The following is a 27,888-nucleotide window of genomic DNA, read 5'->3' on the forward strand; positions in this document are numbered from 1 at the left end:
CTCTAGGCACAAACTTAAGAGAAGGAAAAGATCTACACATACAAACCCAGAACAATTAAGAAAATGGTAATAAGATTATACATGTTGATACTTATCTTAAATGTAATGGATTAGATACGCCAACCAAAGGCAATGGATTTGCTGGGTGGATTAAAAAAAGACCCATATGTATGCTGTCTATAGAAGACACACTGCAGACCTAGGGACACTCACAGACTGAGAGTAAAGGAATGGGAGAATGTATTCTATGCACGTGGAAATTGTAATAAAACTGGAGCAGCAATACTCATATCAGAAAAAATAGGCTTTAAAGCAAAGGCTGTTGTAAGAAACAAGGAGGACACTACATAATGATCAATAATTCAATCCAAGAAAAAGATAAAACAATTATAAATATATATACACCCAACATAGGAGCACCTCAAAACAGAACCCATTTGCAGAGCAGCAGTGGAGATGCAGACACAGAGAAAAGACTTGTGGACTAGAGGAGGGGACAAACTGAGAGAAGAGCATGTACATATACACATTACCAGTGTAAACAGAGGGCCAGTGGGGATTTGCCGTGTGACACGGGGAGCTCAACGAAGTGCTCTGTGACAAACCAGAGGGGTGGGATGGGGTGGAAGATGGGAAGGGGGCTCAGGAGGGAGGGGACATGTGTATACCTGTGGCTGATTCATGTTGATGTGTGGCAGAAACCAACACAATATTATAAAGCAATTGTCCTCCAATTAAAAAAAAACACAAAGGTGGCAGCTAAACAATATGCTACTAAATAACCAATGGATCACTGAAGAAATCAAAGAAGAAATTTAAAAACTAGAGACAATAAAAGCGAAAGTTAAACCTTCCAAAACCTATGCTGCTGCTAAGTCGCTTCAGTCGTGTCCGACTCTGTGCGACCCCATAGACGGCGGCCCACCAGGCTCCCCCATCCCTGGGATTCTCCCAAAATCTATGGGATGCTGCAAAAGCAGTTCTAAGAAAGAAGTTTATAGCAATATACTCCTACCACTCTTACCTCAAGAAACAAGAAAAAAAGCCTAACCTTACACTTAAAATAACTAGAGAAAGAACAAATAAAACCTGAAGTTAAGTAGAAGGAAATAAATCATAAAGATCAGAGCAGAAATTAATGAAATAGAGACAGAGAAAATAATTGTAAATATTGATGAAACTAAGAGATGGTTCCTTGAAAAGCAAAATTGATAAACCTTTAGCCAGACTCATCAAGAGAAAAAAAAGGGAGAAGACTCAAATCAATAAAATTAGTAGTGAAAAAAATTACCACTGACTCCACAGAAATACAAAGGATCATAAAAGACTACTATGAGCAACTGCATGCTAATAAAATGGATGACCTTGAAGAAATGGACATGTTCTTAGAAAGATATGGTCTCCCAAAACTGAATCAGGAAGAATCAGAAAATATGGCAGACCAGTTACAGCTGTGAATAAAAAACTCCCACCAAACAAAAGTCCAGGCCCTGATGGCTTCACAGTCAAATTCTATCAAACATTTAGGAAGAGCTAATACCTATCCTTCTGAAACTGTTCCAAAAACTTGCAGAGGAAGGAACATTTCCAAACTCATTTTATGAGGTCACCATCACCCTGATACCAAAATCAGAAAAAGATACCACGAAAAAAGAAAATTACAGGCCAATATCACCGATGACCATAGATGCAAAAATTCTCAACAAAATACTAACAATTTGAATCCCACAATACATTAAAAAGATCATGCACATTGATCAAATGGGCTTCATACCAGGGATGCAAGTATTTTTCAAGATCTACATATCAGTCAATGTGATAAACCACATCAATAAATGAAGAATAAAAAATGCATGATCATCTCAATTAATACAAAAAAGGTTTTGATAAAATTCAGCACCAATTTTTACTAAAAGGTCTCTAGAAAGTGGGCATAGAGAGACTAAAATCATAGTCAACAGTGAAAATCTGGAAGTATTTCCTCAAAGATCAGGAAGAAGACAAGAATCCCACTCTCATCACTTTTATCGAACATAGTTTGGAAGTCCAATCCACGGTAATCAGAGAAGAAAAAGAATAAAAGGAATCCAAATGGGGAAAGAAGAAGTAAAACAGTCATTGCTTGCAGATGACATGATGCTATACACAGAAGATCCTAAAGATGCTACCAGAGAGCTACTGGAAATCATCAATGAATTTGGTAGATTACAAAATCTACCAAATTTGTAATCTGCAGGTTACAAAACTAACGAGACATCACTTTGCCAACAAAGGTTCGTATGGTCAAAGCTATGGTTTTCCAGTAGGCATTTATGGATGTGAGAGTTGGACCATAGAGAAGGCTGAGCACTGAAGAATAAATGCTTTTGAACTGTGGTGTTGGAGAAGACTCTTGGGAGTCCCTTGGACTGCAAGGAGATCCAACCAGTACATCCTAAAGGAAATCAGTCCTGAATATTCATTGGAAGGACTGATGTTGAAGCTGAAACTCCAGTACTTTGGCCACTTGATGCGAGGAGCTGACTCATTTGAAAAGACCCTGATGTTGGGAAAGATTGAAGGTGGGAGGAGAAGGGGATGACAGAGGATGAAATGGTTGGATGGCATCACCGACTCTATGGACATGAATTTGAGCAAACTCTGGGGGGTAGTGAGGGACAGGGAAGCTGGCTGCAGTGCAGTCCATGGGGTCGTAAAGAGTCAGATACGACTGAGCAACTGAACAACAAGAAAGATTTGCAAGTTACAAAATTAATACACAAAAATCACTTGCATTTCTATACATTAACAATGAAATATTAGTAAGAGAAATTCAAGAAACAATTCCATGTATTATCACACCAAAAAGAATAAAATACCTAGGAATAAGCTTATTTGAAGAGACAAAAGACCTATACTCAGAAAACTATAAGATGCTGATGAAAGAAATCAAAGACACAAAGAGATGGAAAGATATAACATGTTTGTAGATTAGAAGAATCAATATTGGCAAAACTACCATACTACCCAAGGCAATATACAGATTCAATGCAATCTCTATCAAATCACCAGTGGCATTTTTCACAGAAGTAGAACAAAAAATCTTAAAATTTGTATGGAGATGCAATAGACCCAGAATGGCCAAAGCAATCTTGAGAAAGAAAAATAGAGCTCGAAGAACCATGTGCCCTGATTTCAGATTATACTACAAATCAAAACAGGATAGGACTAGAATAAAAATAGAAACATTAATGGAACAGGATTGAAAGTGCAGAAATAAACTCACACACTTCTGGTCAATTAATCTATGACAAAAGAGGCAAGACAACATAATGTTGGAAAGATGGTCTCTTCAACAAATGGTACTGGGAAAATTGGACAGCGACATGTAAAAAATGAAATTCGTGTGCTGTGTGTTTAGTTGCTTAGTTATGTCCAACCTTTTACTACCCCATGGACTGTAGTTCACAAGGCTCCTCTGTCCATGGGGATTCTCCAGGCAAGAATACTGAAGTGGGTTCACATGCCCTTTTCCAGAGATCCAACCTAGAGATCTAACTCAGGTCTCCCACATTGCAGGCGGATTCTTTACCTGAGCCACCAGGGAAGCCCAAGAATACTGCAGTGGGTAGCCTATCCCTTCTCCAGGGGATCTTCCTGATCTAGGAATCAACCCAGGGTTTCCTGTTTTGCAGGTGGATTCTTTACTAGCTGAGCTACCAGGGAAGTCCTGGAGTGGGTTGCCATGCCCTCCTCCAGGGGATCTTCTCCACCCAGGGACTGAACCCAGGTCTCCCACATAGCAGGTGAATTCTTTACCTTCTGAGCCACCAGCAAAGCCCACATGTTAAAAAGTGAAATTAGATCATTCTTTGACACCATACAGAAAAATAAGCTCAAAATGATTTCAGTTCAGTTCAGTTCAGTCGCTCAGTCGTGTCTGACTCTTTGTGACCCCATGAATCGCAGCACGCCAGGCCTCCCTGTCCATCACCAACTCCCAGAGTTCACCCAGACTCACGTCCATCGAGTCAGTGATGCCATCCAGCCATGTCATCCTCTGTCATCCCCTTCTCCTCCTGCCCCCAATCCCTCCCAGCATCAGAGTCTTTTCCAGTGAGTCAACTCTTCGCATGAGGTGGCCAAAGTACTGGAGTTTCAGCTTTAGCATCATTCCTTCCAAAGAAATCCCAGGGCTGATCTCCTTCAGAATGGACTGGTTGGATCTCCTTGCAGTCCAAGGGACTCTCAAGAGTCTTCTCCAACACCACAGCTCAAAAGCATCAATTCTTCAGTGCTCAGCCTTCTTCACAGTCCAACTCTCACATCCATACATGACCACAGGAAAAACCATAGCCTTGACTAGACGGACCTTTGTTGGCAAAGTAATGTCTCTGCTTTTGAATATGCTATCTAGGTTGGTCATAACTTTCCTTCCAAGGAGTAAGCGTCTTTTAATTTCATGGCTGCAGTCACCATCTGCAGTGATTTTGGAGCCCAGAAAAATAAAGTCTGACACTGTTTCCACTGTTTCCCCATCTATTTCCCATGAAGTGATGGGACCAGATACCATGATCTTCGTTTTCTGAATGTTGAGCTTTAAGCCAACTTTTTCACTCTCCTCTTTCACTTTCATCAAGAGGCTTTTTAGTTCCTCTTCACTTTCTGCCATAAGGGTGGTGTCATCTGCATATCTGAAGTTATTGATATTTCTCCCGACAATCTTGATTCCAGCTTGTGTTTCTTCCAGTCCAGATCTAAATATGACAATGAACACTATAACATTCCCAGAGGAAAACATAGGCAGAGCACTCTGATGTAAATCACAGCACTATCTTTTTTAATCTGTCTCCCAGAATAATGGAAATACAAACAAAAATATGCAAATAAGATGTACTTAAACGCAAAACTTTTGCATAGCAAAGGAAACAATAAAGAAAACGAAAAGACAGCACACATACTGGGAAAAAATATTTGCTAAGAATGTGACTGACAAGGAATTAGTTTCCAACACTTACCAACAGCTTGTGATACTTAACAGCATTAAAATAAATAATCCAATTTAAAAATGGGCAGAAGACCTAAATAGACATTTCTAAAAAGAAGATATACCGATGACCAAGAAGCACATGAAAAGATGTTCAACATCACTAATTACTAGACAAAAGCAATTCAAAACTTCAGTGAGATATCATCTCACACCAGCCAGAATTTGTTGTTGTTTAGTCACTCCATCGTGTCCGACTCTTTGTGACCCCATGGACTGCAGCATGCCAGGCTTCCCCTGACCATTTTCCAGCCAGAATGGTCATCATCAAACCACAGTGGTCATCCACAAACAGTAAATGCTGGAGAGGGTGTGGAGAGAAGGGAACCCTCCTACATTGTTGGTGTGAATGTGAAGTGGTACTGCCACTATGTAGCACAGTATGGAGGTTCCTTAAAAATCTAAAAACAGAGCTACCATATGACCCTGCAATCCCACTCCTGGGGATATATCTGAAGCAAAATATAATCTGAAAGGGTACATGCACCCTGTGTTCATTGCAGCACTGTATACACTAGCCAAGAAATGGAAGCAACCTAAATGTCTATTGACAGTAATGGATAACTGTACATGTATACAATGAAATATCCGGAGAAGGCAACGGCACCCCACTCCAGCACTCTTGCCTGGAAAATCCCATGGATGGAGGAGCCTGGTAGGCTGCAGTCCATGGGATCACTAGGAGTCGGACACGACTGAGCTACTTCACTTTCATGCATTGGAGAAGGAAATGGCAACCCACTCCAGTGTCCTTGCCTGGAGAATCCCAGGGACAGGGGAGCCTGCTGGACTGCCATCTGTGGGGTCTCACAGAGTCGGACACGACTGAAGTGACTTAGCAGCAGCAGCACAATGAAATATTACTCAGCCATTAAAAGGAATGAAATAATGTCATGTGCAGCAACATGGATGGACCTAGAGATTGTCATAGTGAGTAAAGTAAGTCAGATAGAGAAGGAGAAATATTGTATGATATCCCTTATATGTGAAATCTAAAAAAAAATGATACAAATGTACTTACAGAACAGAAAGAGACTCACAAACGTAAAGAAGAAACTTATGGTTGTTCAGGGGAAAGATTGGGGAAGGGGTAGTTAATGAGTTTGGCATAGGCATGTACACACTGCTATATTTAACATGGGTAACCAGCAAAGACCTTCCATAGCACATGGAACTCTGCTCAATATTAGTGGCAGCCGGGATGGGAGGGGAGTTTGGGAAAGAGAGGATACATATGTATGTATGGCTGAGTCCTTTTGCGTCCCACCTGAAATTATCACAGCGTTGTTAGTCTGCTACACTGCAATAAAAAAATAACAAAAAGTAAAACTGAGAAACAGTGTTACCTCTTATGTGGTCCCATGTTTTGCAACAGAGGGTAGATGGTGCCTATATAGATATTTTTCATAACATGTGGTACATAGAGTCACAAAATAAAATTCAACTAAGTACATTTAGAGGTCTATTTGGTTTATTCAATAATTCCTTAATTGAGCAGCAGCCCATCTACCAAATCGAAAGGAGCTCTGAAGAGCTAAACAAAATAAAAGGTGTTATAGTCAGAAGGAGGACAGGAAAAGGGAGTTTTTAGCAGAGTGGATTGTTTCAGGTAAGTTCACCTTCCTATGGGGTATGGAAGGGCACGTTACCTCACTGGTGTTGACCAGGTAATTCCAGGCTGACTGACTCAGGTTACATTCCTGGAATAAGGTGAAACTTCGCTTAAGTTAGGTATTAATTCCTGATTTGCTTACGTGGGGCTTAGCACAAATGACTCCACAGTGGGTCTGTTGTCTCTTTTTTTTAACAATCATTAAGTGCACCATGAAAGGGTCAAGTTAAAAACATAATTAACTCAATGGCAAACTTAAGGATTGGCTCAAAGAATGACAGCTCACAGTAAACTAGTGTTTGCATACAGCACTGTGGTATTCAAGGCAGGAAATAGTTTCCAGCGCCAGCCACATAAATGTTTCAAAAGATTCAATAAAAGAATGTTCCAGATTTGCTTTTGTTCTGATGCAGGAAATTTTTGTTGAGTCAAAGTTTCTGTGCTATAACTTAAATTTCCTGGGAGTAAATGCAAGTTAAACGTGTAGCGCTCTCTCTTTGGTGTTCTTTGTGATTTTGCTATTCTCCAAAAAATGTGGAGAATAAAAGGCTTCTAAGGGCAAGCCTGCTTGGTTTTCTCAGGGGTATTTCATGTATTTTGTGTCAACTTCAGAGTCATTACCATAGTTGAATTCGCTGCAAGTTGTTAAAGAAATTACATGTGAGTTGATGAGTTCAGTATGGTCTTTCTTTCACAGAATTCCTCCACCTCGAGCTCCCCCAATGAACATCCTCTCTGCGGTCATCACTGAAGCCTTTGGAGTGGCACTTGTAGGCTATGTGGCCTCATTGGCTCTTGCACAAGGATCTGCCAAAAAATTCAGATATTTAGTTGATGACAACCAGGTGTAGTATGTCTCAGTCCCTCTTCACACCTCTCCATAGCTACTGTATCATTTTGATGTGTACTCCCAGATGCTGAAAATGTTGAACTTATGAAAAATACACCTCTCCTAAGTGTATAACAAGAATGGGTAAGACAAACCGAAACAAAAATCTGTAAATCATTGATAGAAAGGTGAAAATTTGAGCTTCGTGGGTTGGTTATGGTACACTTTTGTTTTTAAATAGAGGGATATCTTGATGTTCCTTTTGTTTTTAGGAGAAAATCTAAATATATTTATGATTGCTTGCCAACTTTTAAAAAAAGTTCGGATTTCAAAGTACAAAGAACAGTATTACTCGTCTTAGTAAAAAACCAAAGGGTGAAAGGGTTTCTTAGCATACAAAGGATGAAGATTTTATTGTGACTGTTTCTGAATCTACTTCTGCTAGTGTTTGGTCTCAAACCCCATGGCCCTACATTCCCACACAGGTCTGCAGACATAGCTGTGCAGTAGTGGTTAGAAGGCCAAAGTACCTATGTCTAAATCTCACTCTGAAATGGTTTCTATGCCCCAGTTTTGTCATCTGTAAAATAGCAGATTTATTCATTCAACAGATGTGTATTGAACCCTACTGTATAGCAGACACCAGTCTAGGAACAAGGGATACAGTGGTGCATAACACAGACCATGTCTTTCTTCATCTCAAAATCTCCCGGTGGCTTCCCATACTCCTTAGATTAAAAGCCTATTGCCAAGGCTTACAAGGCCTTACCTGACCTTGCTACCATCCCTTTTCCTCTATGATCTCATATTTTTTTTGTAGCCTGTTCCAGCCTCACTTCCTTCCTTGTTTTTTTCTTGAGTTTACTAGCTATGTTGCTAGCTCAAGATGTCTGTACTTGCTGTTCCCTTTTCCAGAAATTCTATACCCTCAAGTAGCTGCATTCCTCCTTTATTTAAATATTTCCTTCTTAGAGAGGCCTTTCTTGGTAAGCTAAAATCCTAATTTCCAAAACTTATCCACTCTCTGTTTTACTTTCTGTATTCATCTTCTTTATTGGTAGCATCCCTCCACTAGAACACCAGTCTGTGAGGGCAGGGTTTTTTTATCTGTGTTCCTGGCAACAGCAGAAGCAGAAAAGTATTAGGAAGCTTCTGCAGAAATCCAGGTGACATCCAATGACTTGGACCAGGATGTAGCAATGAAGGAGGTGGGAATTGGACAGATTATGAATTGGACGTGGGCACCATCTGGGCAAAGGGGAAGTCAAGACTCTGTCTAAAGCTTTTGGCCCAAACATATAGAGCTTGAGGTGGGGAAGGGTGTGGGAGGACCAGAGTGGGAGTATGTGGAGCAATAGTCTGATTAATTAAGCTTGGGATACCTGTTAACCATTCAAATGAAAATGCTGAGTAATAGGTTGCCTATATCAGTCTGGAGTTCAAAAGAGTGGTCTAGGCTTGGAGATATAAATATGGCAGCTGTCAACATGTTTTTGGGTAGCTCAGAATAGAGAAAGAAGTGGTCTGATATTTGTGATTGTTTGTATGAGAAGGGGCCACAGAGAAGGCTGAGAAGTGGTGGCCAGGGAGGTCGGAGGAAACTAGGAGGGTGAGAGGCTCAAGAAGGACCAGGAAGGAGGCTTTAAGGCGGAGAATGTGAGCGATTGTGTCAAATGCCACTTTTACTGCCAGGGGAGGTAGGAATTAACCATTGGATTTAGCACTCTGGAGGTGATAGGTGGAGTGGTGGGAACAAAACCCTTTATTGTAGTAACTTGAAACCTGAGTAATTGGCAACAGATACAGTAAATACCTTGTGTTTCCCTGTAAAGTTGTTATTGTTACAAGGATCAAATGAGTAAAGGGCTCAGAACAGTTTCTGGCTCACTGTAAGCACTCAATAAATGTTAGCTATTTTTAGAATGATGGTTAAATTACAACTAGTGGAAAGAACAGAAATAGAGTACAAAAGACGTCTCATTCTATGACAAGCTTTATCTGTGGCCTCTAAATTTTGGGCTTCCCAGGTGGCACAGTGGTAAGAATCCACCTGTCAGTGCAGGAGACGCTAGCGATGCAGGTTCCATCTCTGGGTCAGGAAGATCGCATCAAGTAGGAAATGGCAACCCACTCCAGTATTCTTGCCCCAATAAACAGACTCCTCCATGGACAGAGGAGTCTGGCCAGCTATAGTCCATGTATTGCAAAGAGTTGGGCATGACTGAGCACATCTCACACTCACACACACACACATACATGCTGAAAGTGGATTGTGATTAGGAAATGATACATTTCCCTGTTATCATTTCTGTAGGAATTCCTGGCCCATGGCCTCAGCAACGTGATTGCTTCCTTCTTCTTCTGTATACCAAGTGCGGCTGCCATGGGAAGAACCGCTGGCCTGTACAGCACAGGAGCAAAGACACAGGTAACTTCATTCTTCAACAGGCACAGAAGGACTGAGAAGGAGAGGAAGGAGCGTCTCTCTAAATTCCCGAGACTATTGCTATTTCTTTAGTCTCTTAAAACTATCATCAAGGCAGTTCATCTGTTCTCTTTCTTAGAAATGATCCTTGAGAAGCCAAAGGATTCACTGAGCAGACAAAAGGGAAAAAAGTCCTTACTAGCGGCAGTTTTCTTGTTGTCAATCGTTGGGCAAAAGCTCCCTCTAGTGGTGCCTCTGATTTTCCTTTTTGCTAATCTAACCCGTCAGTTTGAAATTTTAAAATCTTAGTTCATTTCCTTTAAATAGAATGAAAACCATTGTTGCAACATCAGTCCTTGATACTGACATTCCTGTCTATAGAAATGTACAAGTATGTGAATGAATAATACAATGTCTATGCACATTTTGGCTTAATGAAACAATTGTGTGTTTTAGGAACTCAGATCAATTTGACATTTTAGAGCCTCCTGTACACTAGTTATTATGCTGGATACTAGTAAGATATCAACGGTGATAATTAAGATGATTCTGTGATGATGAGGATGGTGGTGGTGGTGGTGGAAGCATATATTGAATTATATGCCAGGCATTGCATGTCATGTTTTTTTTAATAAATGAACTCATTTAATATTTTAGGAAACTCTATGAAGGAGACATAATTATTATCCTAGGTTTCTACATGAGAACATTGAGGAAAAGAGGGTTAAACTAACTTACCCAGGTCACGGAGCTAGGAAGTGGCAGAGCTGAGATTTGAATCCAGATAGATTTACTCCATCTCTTGCATTCTTAACCACTGTTCTATACAAGGAAATTCATGTGTGTGTTTATTTAATAAATTAACATGAACAGCTAACCATTGTTAAAACAATTCGTGCATATTTTATTTTATTTTCAGGACTTTTAAATTTTATTATGTGGCGGTGATGGGTCTTTGTTGCCGCACACAGTCTTTCTCTAGTTGCAGTCGGTGGAAGGCGCTCTTTGTCGCCCTGCGTGGGCGCCGCACTGCAGCAGCTTCTCTTGTTGCATTGCGCGCACTCTAGACATGGGCTTCAGGAGTTGCAGCACGTGGGCTCAGGAGTTGTGGCACACGGCTTTGTTGCTCTGCTGCATGTAGGATCTTCTTGGACCAGGGATCCAACTGGTGTCCCTTGCATTGCAAGTGGAACCTTTACCTACTGAGCAACCTGGGAAACCCATTTTTTAGTAGCCTACCTTATATTAAGTCCTTTTGGGGGTGTTGTAGAAGAGTAAATTTGAAAAATGTATAGTTCTTGAACTTGGGAGAAAGTGGCAAGAGAAAGATGGGTAAATGAACATTAAAATGTAGCATAAAAGTAATAAAATTATTGAATGTACCATGGTGCAGAGGGGAAACAGTAACATTCTGAATCTATAATAGTATGACATATTATTGCCACAACTCATCAGCAAAGACGTGTAATTCTCATTCACCATTGTTTTACATGACAATTTGATTTTTAAGCAGCTTGTGATTTAAAGCATAAGTTCATAATGTGCATTGGCACAAACATTTTTGCAAACTCTCAAATTTTTGTAATCTAAATTTAAATGTTTAATACATAGTGTACTCGTATATCATTCCTTACTCTGAAGACTTACATCTATAAAATTCTAGGATTCTATAGTGATTTCCACCTCATTTCTCACAAGGATGAGTGTGTGAGATTTCCTTTCATCAGTTCTGCATGATATTCTCTTTGTTAGACTTCAGAAGAAATAAAAGGCACCTAACCAAATACTAATTCAGAGAAGCAGAGCTCAGTAGCACTGTATTTTTGTGCTGTTTTGCTTGTTGAGATCGTCCCTAATCTGCTCAACTAGTCCCATTAAATTCCACAAAGAAGTAATCTGATTTAATGTGCATATCCCAATTGAGGATGTTTTCCCATGGGTAGTCATTTTGGCATTACAACTATTAAGTTTATATGGGGATAACAGACATGATTTGAAGAAGGCACTGGGACAGCCAAGTTTTGTTCTAAATAGGCTATTTGTGAAACCAGCTTTCCATGTGACAAGACTTCATAAAGTGAGCCCTTAAAATATCTCTCTTTCCCTTGTAGGTACTAAACTTCTACCCAGTAAGTTAATCTAGAAGAATGAAAATCTTCCAACTTTCAGGCTAATAATAGCCAATCATTTCACCAATCGACTCTTTCTCATTCAGAAACACTATGAGTATTTCTGTAGAAAAATGGCTTTTAAAATGGAGATATGGCCTTGTTCCTTCCTCCCAGAGCCCATGAAAGGTCTTAGCTTTCTGACCTTTCAGCTACCCAAACTGTGTGCTTCCCCCTGGAGCCTCACTGTTTGCCTGGACTGTTTGCCTCACTCTCAGCTCTCTAGTCACTGCACCTCCCTCCTCGAGACTCTGGTGTCTTCCTTTTATCCTTTTTATCTCTGTGGCTGCTTCCTCTTCCCTTCTAAGTTAATTCCTCCCATTCATCAGATTTCACCAAGACTTCTGGGCCAACTGTGTTCTTTTCTTCAGAGACCTTAGGTCAATTGGACTTTACATGTTTATCAGTGTAATTATACGATTGATGTCTGCCTTCTGCTCTTGACTTCAGCTCCTAGAGAGTCCCTGTCTGCTTTTGTTCTCCATATCGTGAGTGTCCAGCCCAAGACCTAGCACATAGTAGGTGTTCAATAAGTGTGGAAAGAATGAATGAAAAATAAAAGTATTGGATGATTATAAAACTAGTCAATTTTGCTGATTTAAGAAGGGACAGATCAAGTCAGGCAAGAGCTTTTATTCTCACTTAATATAGTACATTTGAAATCAGGAAAAATGCTTTCATTTGAAATCAGGCTTAGGATCATAGACTTTGGAGAAGCATTATTGAATAGTGTCAACTTAAAAAAATGAACAACAGGAGAGAGTTGTGAGTTCAGTTTTATTTGGGGAAAAATGAGGACTGCAGCCCAGGAGCCAGCACCTCAGACAGCTCTTGAGAAACTGCTCCAAAGAGGCAGAGGGAAGGTCAGTGCACACCTGATTTTGGTGAAGGAGGGATACATGCCGTCAAGTGTCTATTTTCTCCAGATGGTTTCTGCTAGTCTCATGAGGCTTTCTGCTACTAACTAGGAATGGTCACCACCATGAAGGATTTTAGTGCTTTTCTAGTTATGAGAAGATATAAGAATTGGGATAATAAAATCCTGGAAATATCTAGCTATCCGAAGACCATCCTGCCAGTTTTTAGCACAGAGGGCCTGATTTCCATTCTCCACCCTGAACTTTCTTCAGGGAATGTTCTAAATCAGCAGCTGCCATAACTCATGATTTCCTCCCTGTAGAGGCAGATGGCAAGTGCCAATTTGCAGTGGACCATAGAAACACAATAGCTACATAGGTAATTGAAATTTTCAGGTAGTTATATTTTAAAAAGTAGAAGGAAACTGGTAATATTAGTTTTAATACTGTACTTTGATTTACTTAATGAAGTAAATATTATTTCAACAAATAACGTATGTAAAAACTATTAATGATGTATTTTATATTCTTTTTTTAAATTAATATTTCAAAATCTGGTGTGTATCTTACATTTACAGCATCTCCTACACCCACCAGCTACATTTCAAATGCTCATGGGTCACACGTGGCTATATGAGACAGCGCATTTGGGACCATTTTATATACAAATGAATTGATTGTCAAGCCTTTCAATACTTTAGAAAATCAAATAAAAACGTTTGAATTGAAACAACAAAAGCTACTAATCGTTGAATACCAAGTGCCATGGTCAAAGGCCCAAAGACATTTCTGTCCTCCACACGTCAGAACGCTTTCACTGTGATTTCCTTTAGATGTGGCCTGCAGAACGTGGCTATCTAAGAATAAGAAAGTCTTGGTGCTGCCTAGACATACAGCACAAATAAGTGTGGTGGGTCTCTCTTCTTTCCTTGCCTTTAAAGAATGTTAATTAGGGGAGAAAGCACTGTAACCCTCCCCACCCCTATTGCCCTGTGTTATTATTATTTTTGTGTGTGTGTGTCCAACAAAGTGGACACAGTGTTCTTCGGGCAGTTTGAGAGGCACAGTCAAGCCATGAAGGGTGAGAGGCAGCGCCTGTTGCAGGCAGAGCTCAGCCACAGCTGAAAATGATGGCTGGCATCGTTTCTGTGGCACTGAGATTGCCCCTGGGTCCTAATTTGCCAAACTATATTCCTTTATTCTTTCAGAATTTGTCTTATTGCTTCCAACTTCATTTAAATCCTTCTTAATCTAGCCTCAGTTACCAGCTACCCTCTTCTTCTCTTTCACCACTTTCTGAACTCTTATTGCCATTCCGCTGCTTTCCAGAAAGCTGTGCAGACTGTGAGTGCTAGACATTCTTTGCATTCTTTGAAAACTACTTAGGAAGGAAATGGCTAGCATGCCCTTCTCCCTCCAGCCGTGTCTACAGGTATAGGTAGGTTGTGGACTTAAAAAATATTCACAACCTAAAAGTTTAGAATTATGTTTTATTCAGTGGGAATTCTTAAGACTTCAAGCATCTCAAGTAACCCTGATACAACTGCTCTAAGGAGGCAAGGGGAGGAGCCAGGTTATATAGAAGTTTTGCAACAAAGGGCAGGCAGTCTGAACATCAAAAGATTATTGTTAATTAAAGGAAGACAGATATCTCAAGTTAAGGAATTCAGCTCTTTTCTATGTATGGGAAGATGCAAGAGTCCAGGCTCATTGAAATCATTCTTTCCACATGCGTCTCCACTATCTGGGGCTGGTGTCCCATGTTTCTCATAGCCTGGGCTTTCTTGAGGCTCGCCTAATTATTAGGGTGTGGTTGCGGTCTGCTGGCTGCCAGGTTGCAGTTGTTCTTCTCCTTCCTGAGTGCCCTGAGGGCTGGAAGCTCACAGGGGAGGGCTGCAATCACCTACGACTGTGACAACCCTTGTACTGATATGGCAGGAAATATTCCAGTTTTTAGTCCCTCCCGTTGGTCAGGAATTTGACCAATATTTGGGAGACATTTCATGACCAATTTTTGTTCCACAGTGCTGGGAAGCTGATCCCAGATTAGGTGAAAATTCTCGGTATACAACTCAAGGTATTAACTTCTGGATTAAGCCTACTGATAGATAATAATAAAAGACTCTCTGTATGGTCTATCTTCTAATCTATTATGATTCAGGAGATATTTCCCTTGTTGCCTTTTCCATTCCTAGAATCACACTATTACAATTATTGATTGCATACAGAACTATATGCCTGATCAATTGTTTCAAGTTGCCTAGTCACCTACATTTGTTGGAGGCTTGGTTACACACTATAAGAGACAACACTCTTATAAAATAGACAGATATAAGTAATGTAACTAGTAACATTGACAAAGGCATAGTGTAGCAGAGACACAATGCACAAAAAATTTGGAAACAAGCAGCAAATTAAAACAATGATTAGTATAACTAGTTGCAGTCTAGTTCCAGTAAACCATCAACTCCGTAGGAGAACCAGCTACAGAAGCCAAATTCTGGCAGGATAAGGTAGAGAGTAAAAGATAAATGTTTTATCTTTCCTTACAAAGACATACTTTATCAGCTTGTTTTTAGATCATGGCATAAGAGAAAAAGGTTTACCAGAAAACAGATTCAAGGAAGTATGTTTTAAAATCAAAGTTATAGATCATATTTATCAATTTATTTACTCCCACATAATTGATTCCTGTTGGTCTGCATGAAGTAATCAGGTCTTCCATTAGAGTTCATCATTTGTTACCCAGTTCAGTGTCATTGTCTAAAGGCTATCAGAAACTTACATTTGTTTAAAAGGTTCTTTTTATCAGTCTTCTTGAAAAATCTTTATTTTGTAAAAGCAGTGTAAAATTATGATTGTCTATAAAGGATATAACTTAAGATAGCATGGTTAAAGATTTGAGTACAGTGTAGTTAGCAGGAAACTTGGATATTTCTGTAACATATAACCTTTTAGGATAATAATTAGAATTATGACTGATAACATTTTATCAGAACATATCAGATGTTAGGGTTTCTATATAAATTCTGATTCCCTGGTGGCTCAGACAGTAAAGAGTCTACCTGCAACATGGAAGATTGAGTTCGAACCTTGGGTTGGGAAGATCCCCCGGAGAAGGAAATGGCAATCCACTCCAGTATTCTTCCCTGGAAAATCCCATGGACAGAGGAGCCTGGTGGACTACAGTCTATAGTGTTGCAAACAGTCGGGCATGATTGAGTGACTTCAATTTCTATAAATTCTAGAATATCTATATTAATGGTATTTATTCTTGCACTATAGCCTCAAGTTTATTTTCAATTATTTGACTGTATATCTGAATTTAAAATGCCAAATAAACTTAGTTTAACATTCCTCGCTGAGATATCTCAGAGATGTTTCTTCAAAGTGTCCCAGAGTTATCTGGAGATTAAAAGAGCTTTAGTTAGATTTTGATATTTGGGAAGTTTGTTAGAAATACTAAAATTATTTAAAAACACAGCAGGATCATAGGTCACTGAAACAATAACTATTTATTTAACCAAAGTCACAAAAATAATTAAAAGAAAATAAATATAGATCACTTAAGGGTACAGAAACTCATAGAATCTGTTATCCCAAAGGAGCACTTTTAATAGAAAGAGAAATCAACTTCCAGTCTGCATTGGCTTACTTAACAAACCCACTTAGTTAACTTCAATCTAAATTTAGTTAATCCTGACTATGTCTAAAACTTCTTCCTTCTCAGGCTTCCTTTCCACACTCTGTCATCATTTTCTGCATCCAGCCTGTCTCTCATTTTCTATCCAAATAAAATAAGCTAGCTCTTTATCTTCTTTTTCCTCAGTAAAATGTCTGAGCTGTGGAGAGCAATATTACATAGGAACCTGGAATGTTAGGTCCATGAATCAAAGCAAATTGGAAGTGGTCAACCAGGAGATGGCAAGAGTGAATGTCGACATTTTTAGGAATCAGCGAACTAAGATAGACTGGAATGGGTGAATTTAACTCAGATGACCATTATATCTACTACTGTGAGCAAGAATCCTTTAGAAGAAATGGAGTAGCCATCATAGTCAACAAAAGAGTCTGAAATGCAGTACCTGGATGCAATCTCAAAAATGACAGAATGATCTCTGTTCATTTCCAAGGCAAACCATTCAATATCACGGTAATCCAAGCCTATGCCCCAACCAGTAATGCTGAAGAAACTGAAGTTGAACGGTTCTATGAAGACCTACAAGACTTTCTAGAACTAACACCCCAAAAAGATGTCCTTTTCATTATAGGGGACTGGAATGCAAAAGTAGGAAGTCAAGAAACACCTGGAGTAACAGGCAAATTTGGCCTTGGAGTACAGAATGGAACAGGGCAAAGGCTCATAGAATTTTGCCAAGAGAATGCACTGGTCATAGCAAACACCCTCTTCCAACAACACAAGAGAAGACTCTACACATGGACATCACCAGATGGTCAACACCGAAATCAGATTGATTATATTCTTTGCAGCCAAAGATGAAGACGCTCTGTACAGTCAGGAAAAATAAGACTGGGAGCTGACTGTGGCTTAGATCATGAACTCCTTATTGCCAAATTCAGACTTAAACTGAAGAAAGTAGGAAAAACCACTAGACCATTCAGGTATGACCTAAATTAAAAATGTATATGAATAGTGATTCAAATAACTAAGATTCAAGAGGCCTCCCCATAAAAGACTGGTAGAGGATGTAACCTAAATCATGAGAGTTTACTTTTAAAAATAGTATGGCAAAGGCCATGTTTTCAAAACCCAAACAAACAAAATGCACAAGTGTTACTGAGTCCAAGCTCTCTCTGCTCACCTCATGACAGGCCAATGAACCTGAGAGACATGGTGTTGAGACAGGGAGGAGACTTTAACTGGGGAGCCTGCAGACCAAGAAGGCAATGTCACCCTACTCCAGCCTAGAAAATCCCATGGACGGAGGAGCCTGGTAGGCTGCAGTCCATGGGGTCGCTAGAGTCGGACACGACTGAGTGACTTCACTTTCACTTTTCACTTTCATGCATTGGAAAAGGAAATGGCAACCCACACCAGTGTTCTTGCCTGGAGAATCCCAGGGACGGAAGGCCTGGTGGGCTGCCATCTATGGGGTCGCACAGTCGGACACGACTGAAGCGACACAGCAGCAGCAGCAGCAGCAGACCGAGAAGATGGCAGGCTAGTACCTCAGAATAACCATCTTACTCGGGTCTTGATGCCAGTTTGTTTTATAGATCAGAGAGAAGGAAGCAGTGAGGAAGAAAAGTCAGAAGGCAGAATAGAGAGGGAGAGGCAGTGGGGAAGTAAAGTGAAAGGGTCTTCAGTCTTGCAAAACATCTCCAAAGGTATGGCCAGCCTTTGAAAAGGGTATATTAATCTCTTCTATTCACAGGTGGGCAGGGAAAAATTATCTCTCCATCAGCTGAAAAAAGGCAGTTTAGTTTACAGTCAAGCAGTGGGGCAGGGTTCTCCAGGCGAGTCACTGAGTATGATTAAAATAATCACCCATAGTTTGGCCTCAGGTCAAGAACAGAGAGGTAACACAGCCGTGACCATCAACAGAAAATTGGATTAAAGATTTACTAACCATGGCCCTTTCTTTGGAAGGAATGATGCTAAAGCTGAAACTCCAGTACTTTGGCCACCTCATGCAAAGAGTTGACTCATTGGAAAAGACTCTGATTCTGGGAGGGATTGGGGGCAGGAAGAGAAGGGGACAACAGAGGATAATATGGCTGGATGGCATCACTGACTCGATGGACATGAGTCTGAGTGAACTCCGGGAGTTGGTGATGGACAGGGAGGCCTGGTGTGCTGCGATTCATGGGGTCGCAAAGAGTCAGACACGACTGAGCAACTGAACTGAACTGAACCATGGCCCTGCCCGTCAGAACAAGACCCAGTTCCCCCCTCAGTCAGTCTCTCCCATCAGGAAGCTTCCATAAGCCTCTTATCCTTATCCATCAGAAGGCAGACAGAATGAAAACCACAATCGCAGAAAACTAACCAAACTGATCACATGGAATACAGCCTTGTCTAACTCAATGAAACTATGAGCCATGATGTGTAGGGCCACCCAAGACGGACGGGTCATGGTGGAGAGTTCTAACAAAACATTGTCCACTGGAGAAGGGAATAGCAAATGCTTTCGGTATTCTTGCCTTGAGAACGCCATGAATGGTATGAAAAGATAAAAAGATAGGACACTGAAAGATGAACTCCCCAGGTCAGTAAGTGCCCAATATGCTACCAGAGATTGGTGGAAAAATAACACCAGAAAGAATGAAGAGATGAAGCCAAAGCAAAAACAACACCCAGTTGTGGATGTGACTGATGATGGAAGCAAGGTACGATGCTGCAAAGAGCAATATTGCATAGGAACCTGGCAAGTTAGGTCCATGAATCAAGGCAAATTGGAAGTGGTCAAACAGGAGATGAGAAGAGTGAACATCGACACTTTGGAAATCAGTGACTAAAATGGACTGGAATGGCCAAATTTAATACAGATGACCATTATATCTACTACTGTGTGCAAGAATCTGTTAGAAGAAATGGAGTAGCCCTCCTAGTCAACAAAAGTCTGATATGCAGTACTTGGATGCAATCTCAAAAATGACAGAATGATCTCTTTCATTTTCCAAGGCAAACCATTCAATATCACAGTAATCCAAGTCTCCGACCAGTAATGCTGAAGAAGCTGAAGTTGAACAGTTCTATGAAGACCTACAAGATGTTTTAGAACTAACACCCAAAAAAGGGTGTCCTTTTCGTTATAGGTGACTGGAATGCAAAAGTAGGAAGTCAAGAAACACCTGGTGTAACAGGCAAATTTGGCCTTGGAGTACAGAATGAAGCAGGGCAAAGGCTAACAGAGATCTGCCAAGAGAACACGCTGGTCATAGAAAACACCCTCTTCCAACAACACAAGAGAAGACTCTACACATGGACATCACCAGATGGTCGACACTGAAATCAGATTGATTATATTCTTTGCAGCCAAAGATGGAGAAGCTCTATACAGTCAGCAAAAACAAGACTGGGAGCTGACTGTGGCTCAGATTATGAAGTCCTTACTGCCAAATTCAGACTTAAAGAAAGTAGGGGAAACCACTAGACCATTCAGGTATGACCTAAATGAAATCACTTGCGATTATAGAGTGAAAGTGAGAAATAGAGTTAAGGGATTAGATCTGATAGACAGAATGCCTGAAGAACTTTGGTGGGAGGTTTGTGATGTTTTATAGGAGGCAGTGATCAAGACCATCCCAAGGAAAAAGAAATGCAAAAAGGCAAAATGGATGTCTGAGGAGGCCTTACAAATAGCTGAGAAAAAAACAGAACTGAAAAGCAAGGAGAAAAGGAAAGATATATACATTGAAGGCAGAATTCCAAAAAATAGCAAGGGGAGATAAGAAAGCCTTCCTCAGTGATCAATACAAAGAAATAGAGGAAAACAATATAATGGGAAAGACTAGAGATCTCTTCAAAAAAATTAGAGATACCAAGGGAACATTTCATGCAAAGATGAGCTCAATAAAGGACAGAAATGGTATGGACCTAACAGAAGCAAAAGATATTAAGAAGAGGTGGCAGGAATACACAGAAGAACTGTACAAAAAAGATCTTCATGACCCAGATAATCATGATGGTGTGATCACTCACCTAGAGCCAGACATCCTGGAATGTGAAGTCAAGTGGGCCTTAGGAAGCATCACTACGAACAAAGCTAGTGCAGGTGATGGAATTCCCGTTGAGCTATTTCAAAGCTGATGCCTTGGAAACGAACAGAGATCATTCTGTCGTTTTTGAGATTGCATCCAAGTACTGCATTTCAGACTCTTTTGTTGACCATGATGGCTACTCCATTTCTTCTGAGGGATTCCTAGTGCAGTAGTAGATATAATGGTCATCTGAGTTAAATTCACCCATTCCAGTCCATTTTAGTTCACTGATTCCTAGAATGTCAACATTCACTCTTGCCATCTCTTGTTTGACCACTTCCAATTTGCCTTGATTCATGGACCTGACATTCCAGGTTCCTATGCAATATTGCTCTTTACAGCATCGGACCTTGCTTCTATCACCTGTCACATCCACAGCTGGGTATTGTTTTTGCTTTGGCTCCATCCCTTCATTCTTTCTGGAGTTATTTCTCCATTGATCTCCAGTAGCATATTGGGCACCTATGGACCTGGGGAGTTCCTCTTTCAGTATCCTATTGTTTTGCCTTTTCATACTGTTTATGGGGTTCTCAAGGCAAGAATACTGAAGTGGTTTGCCATTCCCTTCTCCAGTGGACCACATTCAGTCAGATCAAATTGCCAACATCTGCTGGATCATGGGAAAAGCAAGAGAGTTCCAGAAAAACATCTATTTCTGCTTTATGGACTATGCCAAAGCCTTTGACTGTGTGGATCACAACAAACTGTGGACAATTCTGAAGGAGATGGGAATACCAGACCACCTGACCTGCCTCTTGAGAAATCTGTATGCAGGTCAGGAAGCAACAGTTAGAACTGGACATGGAACAACAGACTGGTTCCAAATAGGAAAAGGAGTACGTCAAGGCTGTATATTGTCACCCTGCTTATTTAACTTATATGCAGAGTACATCATGAGAAACACTGGATTGGAAGAAACACAAGGTGGAATCAAGATTGCCGGGAGAAATATCAATAACCTCAGATATGCAGGATACACCACCCTTATGGCAGAAAGTGAAGAGGAACTCAAAAGCCTCTTGATGAAAGTGAAAGTGGAGAGTGAAAAAGATGGCTTAAAGCTCAACATTCAGAAAATGATCATGGCATCCAGTCCCATCACTTCATGGGAAATAGATGGGGAAACAGTGGAAACAGTGTCAGACTTTATTTTTTGGAGCTTCAAAATCACTGCAGATGGTGACTGCAGCCATGAAATTAAAAGACGCTTACTCCTTGGAAGGAAAGTTATGACCAACTTAGATAGCATATTGAAAAGCAGAGACATTACTTTGCCAACAAAGGTCCGTCTAGTCAAGGCTATGGTTTTTCCTGTGGTCATGTATGGGTGTATGAGTTGGACTGTGAAGAAGGCTGAGCACCGAAGAATTGACGCTTTTGAGCTGTGGTGTTGGAGAAGACTCTTGAGAGTCCCTTGGACTGCAAGGAGATCCAACCAGTCCATTCTGAAGGAGATCAGCCCTGGGATTTCTTTGGAAGGAATGATGCTAAAGCTGAAACTCCAGTACTTTGGCCACCTCATGCGAAGAGTTGACTCATGGGAAAAGACTCTGATGCTGGGAGGGATTGGGGGCAGGAGGAGAAGGGGACGACAGAGGATGACATGGCTGGATGGCATCACTGACTCGATGGATGTGAGTCTAGTGAACTCTGGGAGTTGGTGATGGACAGGGAGGCCTGGCGTGCTGCGATTCATGAGGTCACAAAGAGTCGGACACGACTGAGCGACTGAACTGAACTGAACTGAAAGATGATGCTGTGAAAGTGCTGAACTCAATATGCCTGCAAATTTGGAAAACTCAGCAGTGGCCACAGGGCTAGAAAAGGTCAGTTTTCATTCCAATTCCTAAGAAAGGCAATGCCAAAGAATGCTCAAACTACCACACAATTGCACTTATCTCACATGGTAGTCAAGTAATGCTCAAAATTTTCCAATCCAGGCTTCAACAGTTCGTGAACCATGAACTTACAGAAGTTCAAGCTGAATTTAGAAAAGGCAGAGGAACCAGAAATCAAATTGCTGTCATCTGCTGGATCATCGAAAAAGCAAGAGAGTTCCAGAAAAACATCTACTTCTTTTTTGACTACACCTAAGCCTTTGACTGTGTTGATCACAACTAACTGTGGAAAATTCTGAAAGAGATGGGACTACCAGACCACCTGACCTGCCTCCTGAGAAATCTGTTTGCAGATCAGCAAGCAACAGTTAGAACAGGACATGGAACAACAGACTGGTTCAAAATTGGGAAAGGAATATATCAAGGCTGCATATTGTCAACCTGCTTGCTTAACTTATATACAGAGTACATCATGTGAAATGCCGGGCTGGATTAAGCAGAAGCTGGAATCAAGATTGCCGGGAGAAGTATCAATAACCTCAGATATGCAGATGACCCCACCCTTACGGCAGAAAGCGAAGAACTAAGGAGCCTCTTGATGAAAGTGAAAGAAGAGAATGAAAAAGTTGGCTTAAAGTTCAACATTCAGAAAACTGAGATCATGGCATCTGGTCCCATCACTTCATGGTGAATAGATGGGGAAACAATGGAAACAGTGAGACAAACAGTTAGTTTTGGGGGTTCCAGAATCACTGCAGATGGTGACTTCAGCCATGAAATTAATATGCTTGTTTCTTGGAAGAAAAGCTATGACCAACCTAGACAGCATATTAAAAAGCAGAGACATTACTTTGCCAACAAACGTCCATCTAGTCAGAGCTATGGTTTTTCCAGTGGTCATGTATGGATGTGAGAGTTGGACCATAAAGAAAGCTGAGCGCCGAAGAATTGATGCTTTTGAACTGTGGTGGTGGAGAAGACTCTGGAGAGTCCCTTGGCCTGCAAGGACATCCAAGCAGTCCAACCTAAAGGAAATAAGTCCTGAATATTCATTGGAAGGGCTGATGCTGAAGCTGAAAGTCCAATACTTTGGCCACCTGATGTGAAGAGCTGACTCATTTCAAAAGACCCTGATGCTGGGAAAGATTGCGGATAGGAGGAGAAAGGGACGACAGAGGATGAGATGGTTGGATGGCATCACCGACTCAATGGACATGAGTTTGGGTAAACTTCAGGAGTAGGTGATGGACAGGGAGGCCTGGTGTGTGTGGTTCATGGGGTTGTAAAGAATCGGACACAACTGAGCGACTGAACTGAACTGAACTGAATGCTGTAGAGGAGTTCCACTAAATATGGAAGGAGCTTGTATCAGTTTCTTTCTGTTAGTTTTATGATTTTGAGTTTCATCATGCTGTTACATGTGTCAATAGTCTATTCTCTTTATTATTGAGTAGTATTCTACTGTAGTGATATACCAGAATTTATCTGTTCACCAATTGGCAAACAATTTAATTCTTATATTTTTGGTGTCTATGAATAAAGCTGCTATAAATATTTACATGTACTTTGATAGGCATATGTTTTCATTTCTCTTAGGTAGTTTTAGGTCAGACAGTACTTCATGAGAAACTGCAAACTTTTTTTGGAAGTGGCTGCACCGTATCTTAAGTCCCACTAGCAGTGTCTGAGAACTCAAGTTGCTCTGAGACCTTACTATTGATTATTTGTCTATATATTTATTTTTAACCACTCCAATAGGCTTTTAGTTTCATTTGATTCCTCCATAAGGATATTTTAGGTATTTTTTTGGTCCTGTGAAAGCGTCTTTTCTCTTAGTAGGCTGACACTTTGGCTAAATGTTTCTATTAAGACATGAACATTTGTTTATGTGAAACTGGTTCTCCATCAGGTGGAGCTTAGTTAGAAGTGAGCTGTTTTGAATTGCCTTTTGTCAACATATTGAGTTGGTTAAAACACAATACTAATGATTTTTTAAGATTAATAAAATTAAGTTTGTTTCACTGCAAAGACTGCTTCCATAATCCCATATAACTGTTTCATAGTAACGAGGACTCCTAAGAAGAGCACAAAGGCTTCCATGGAAATCTGTCATCAGCCCAGAAAACCTCTAAAGCTGTGTGTACTCAGTTATTACCCACATAACTAAGAAATGAGAAGGGAGGTCAGGCTGGACAACAGTAGTCTTAAGTACAATTGAAGTGTCATTTTCACCATTAAACAAACAACAAAAAATTGTGGTGTGTGATAATAGTTGACGGTGTCCTATTTCTTTGTGTAGAATTGCTTTTCTCTCATTGCTGACTTAATTTGATCGTACTAGTTTGTCAGCTGTCACGTTTGGATTCCTTCAACTACAAAATACAGATAACAACAGTCTATATAATTTAACAATCATGTGCCAACATTTTGTTCTTTTTATCAGGAAGAACTAAGAATTATCTTCCCCCCCTATAACTTTGGAATAGCAAAACAATTCAAGGACTTCTTTTTCTGCCTCTCTTGTATTTTACAGGTGGCTTGTCTAATATCTTGCATTTTTGTCCTGATAGTCATCTATACAATAGGGCCTTTGCTTTACTGGCTGCCCATGGTAAGTAATACTTTTTATTATTTCATTTAAAATTTTAACATTATTGAGAATCATTCCATTTTAAACATTTCTTTGAAGAACAACCTCAATGATCCTAAATCTGAAAAGTTATGTGACATAAGTAATGGTTGTATAGAGGAGAGGTAGAAAGAGCCCACACTGATGGGTAAGGTATGGGAAGGTACCATGGCTGTTCTCATTTAATTAGAGATATTCTGTATTCAGTTGGAATGTAGAACTAAGCAATCTCTGTTATAAGAAATAGACTTTGGAAGAATTTTATAAAATTTAGACTCTTAGAAAATGCGTGCTGGGCAAGAGAGTAGGGAATGAAATATTTCTTGCCACCCTTGATACATCTTTATACAGAGTGACTCAGAACATTAGTACGGGTATCTGCCTTGCTTTTCACAAGCCTGGGACACTACAGCAAGATACTGGTCTTCAGGGATCCAGTGAGAGTTCTTGTTCTAATTCTTCATTCATGTAATAAGAATAAATCATTTTCATGAAAGGATCTTCCAATAATCAAGTTTATTTCTCAAAAGACTTATAAATATATTCTGATGCAACCAGATAATTTATACTCAAGACAATTAAAGGAATACATGGTATACTGAATGTTTGCAATAAATTGCAAACAAATGGCAATGAATAATTATTATAAAGTTAAGAGGACATTCAGTCTTATCACATTCACCCTCATAATTCACTACTTTTCTTTTTATTTCCTCCTTTTTTTAAGAATGGAATAACATTTACCTGTGACTTTTCTAGAATTGATATTATGTTCTTAAAGTACAATAATAGGTTAGTTCTAAACAAAATGAATATTACTTTAGTCTTCTAAATGATAACTTTTCTCCAGTAAGTATTTAAAAAACAAAGACATAAAATACCTTGATTATTTTAAATTTAGATCAAAATATTTATCTTGCATCTTCATCAGCTTATTTTTTATTTGTAGTGTGTTCTTGCAAGTATTATAGTTGTGGGACTGAAGGGAATGCTAATACAGTTTCGAGATTTAAAAAAATATTGGAATGTGGATAAAATTGACTGGGTAAGTAGAAGTTTGACCTAAAATTGCTCTCTTGGCTTAAACACATGTTACAAAATAAGCTTTAATAGTTTCATTTGCAGAAGATAGTTTTAGCCATTTGAGACTTATATTTTACAAACAGTTTTTACTTATTTACAAACTATAATTTTTTTCCAAGTCTTAAGACATGAAAATGTAAAATGTCTTTATAAGAACAGAAATGGAATTGTATCAAGTTTTGATTGATGTGCTGTTTAAGAACTTTTTAAAAAATGTTATCACTTGAATGGTTTGTGAATTCCCAATTTCCTTTATGAATTGATTATAGAAGTTAAGATCATCAGGAAACAGCTAGTAGAAATATGACTATATATAACATATATGAAAAGCCAGCATTAATTTCTAAGAAACAGATGCTTCATTGACATAGGATAAACATATTAATAGTGACCATGTGCTCAGTCGCTTAGTCATGTCCAAGTCTTCACAGTCCCATGGACTTTACAGTCCCTAGGCTCTTCTGTTCATGGGATTTCCCAGGCAAGAATACTAGAATGGGTTGCCATTTCCTTCTCCAAATGGTGACCATATTCATTCTAAATACTTTGTTTAAAAAAATGATTTGTTTTTTTAAATGAGTTACATTGAGAAGAATGTTATGTTAATAATATATTGCTAGGAACAGACTTCTCTGGCAGCTCAGGTGGTAAAGAAGCTGCCTGCAATGCGAGAGACCAGAATTCGATCCCTGGGTTAGGAAGATCCCCTGGAGAAGGGAAAGGCAACCCACTCCAGTATTCTGGCCTGGAGATTTCCATGGGCAAAGGAGCCTGCTGGGCTACAGTCCATCATCGGGCTGCAGAGAGTCAGACACGACTGAGTGGCTAACAACATAACATAAAGGAACAGATTAAATTATACTATAAAATATGGATTCTACTAGCATCAGTTTTTATTATGCTTGTTCTAGAGAAATGTGTCAATGTGAGAACATTCGGTATTTTCTCCCTCCCACAAATGGGTGAGCTATTTCATGAGTAGACTCTGCTTAGCTCTATTATGGAATTTATCATATTGAAATGCAACTGTCTATGTACTCCTCCTTCTTTACTCTGAGAGACTTTGGAGGATTCTTTATGCTGGTGCCTAATTTAATAATACTCCTCTTAAATCTCAATATTACTGAGCTTCTACCAAGGTACAATACTAGGTGTTATGTGGAAATGCAGAGATGAATAAAGAAGTACTTATCCTCTTCAGACACTAATATCTGTGCAGCATGCAGACACAGACACAGTAACCGTTATGTGAGGCACTATACAACGTAACGGAAGCGAAAGTAAGAACTTGGCACTGGAGAGGAGTAGAAGCTGAAACATTTAATTTGGACTGGGTTAATACAGAAGAGTTACAGCAGAGCTGAAATGTGAACTGAGACTTGAAGGAATAGTATTTTTTAGGCCGTCCAAGAGGCCAAAATTAACCAGGCTGATGAAGGAACAGGACTTTTTTAAGGTGATATATATGAAGTGGCACATGGAAACAGAAAAACTGAGAGGATGCAAAGTTATTCAAGAAGCTATTGATAATCCCATGATAAAGGTATTCATAAGAAACTCATTAATCACATAAGGGGGAGGACATTATCATAATGGAAGGGGAGAGATGTCAAGGAAGTGTCAGAGGATGAGATGGCATCACTAACTCAAACTAACATGAGTTTGAGTAAAAACTCAGGGAGCTGGTGAAGGACAG

The 27,888-nt window shown here is 39.8% G+C and overlaps 1 protein-coding gene across 1 annotated transcript in view; it reads left to right on the top strand.

Annotated features, from left to right (window-relative positions):
- SLC26A7 (solute carrier family 26 member 7) overlaps positions 1-27,888 on the top strand; it is a 150,264-nt gene that overhangs the window by 67,117 nt on the left and 55,259 nt on the right. Inside the window, exons 8-11 of the mRNA XM_044928521.2 lie at positions 7,336-7,483; positions 9,782-9,895; positions 25,014-25,091; positions 26,059-26,154. Coding sequence (XP_044784456.2) covers positions 7,336-7,483; positions 9,782-9,895; positions 25,014-25,091; positions 26,059-26,154 — 436 coding nt within the window. The remainder of the gene's footprint in view (positions 1-7,335; positions 7,484-9,781; positions 9,896-25,013; positions 25,092-26,058; positions 26,155-27,888) is intronic.

The sequence above is a fragment of the Bubalus bubalis genome, chromosome 15 (assembly GCF_019923935.1).
Source record: "Bubalus bubalis isolate 160015118507 breed Murrah chromosome 15, NDDB_SH_1, whole genome shotgun sequence".
NCBI lineage: Eukaryota > Metazoa > Chordata > Mammalia > Artiodactyla > Bovidae > Bubalus > Bubalus bubalis.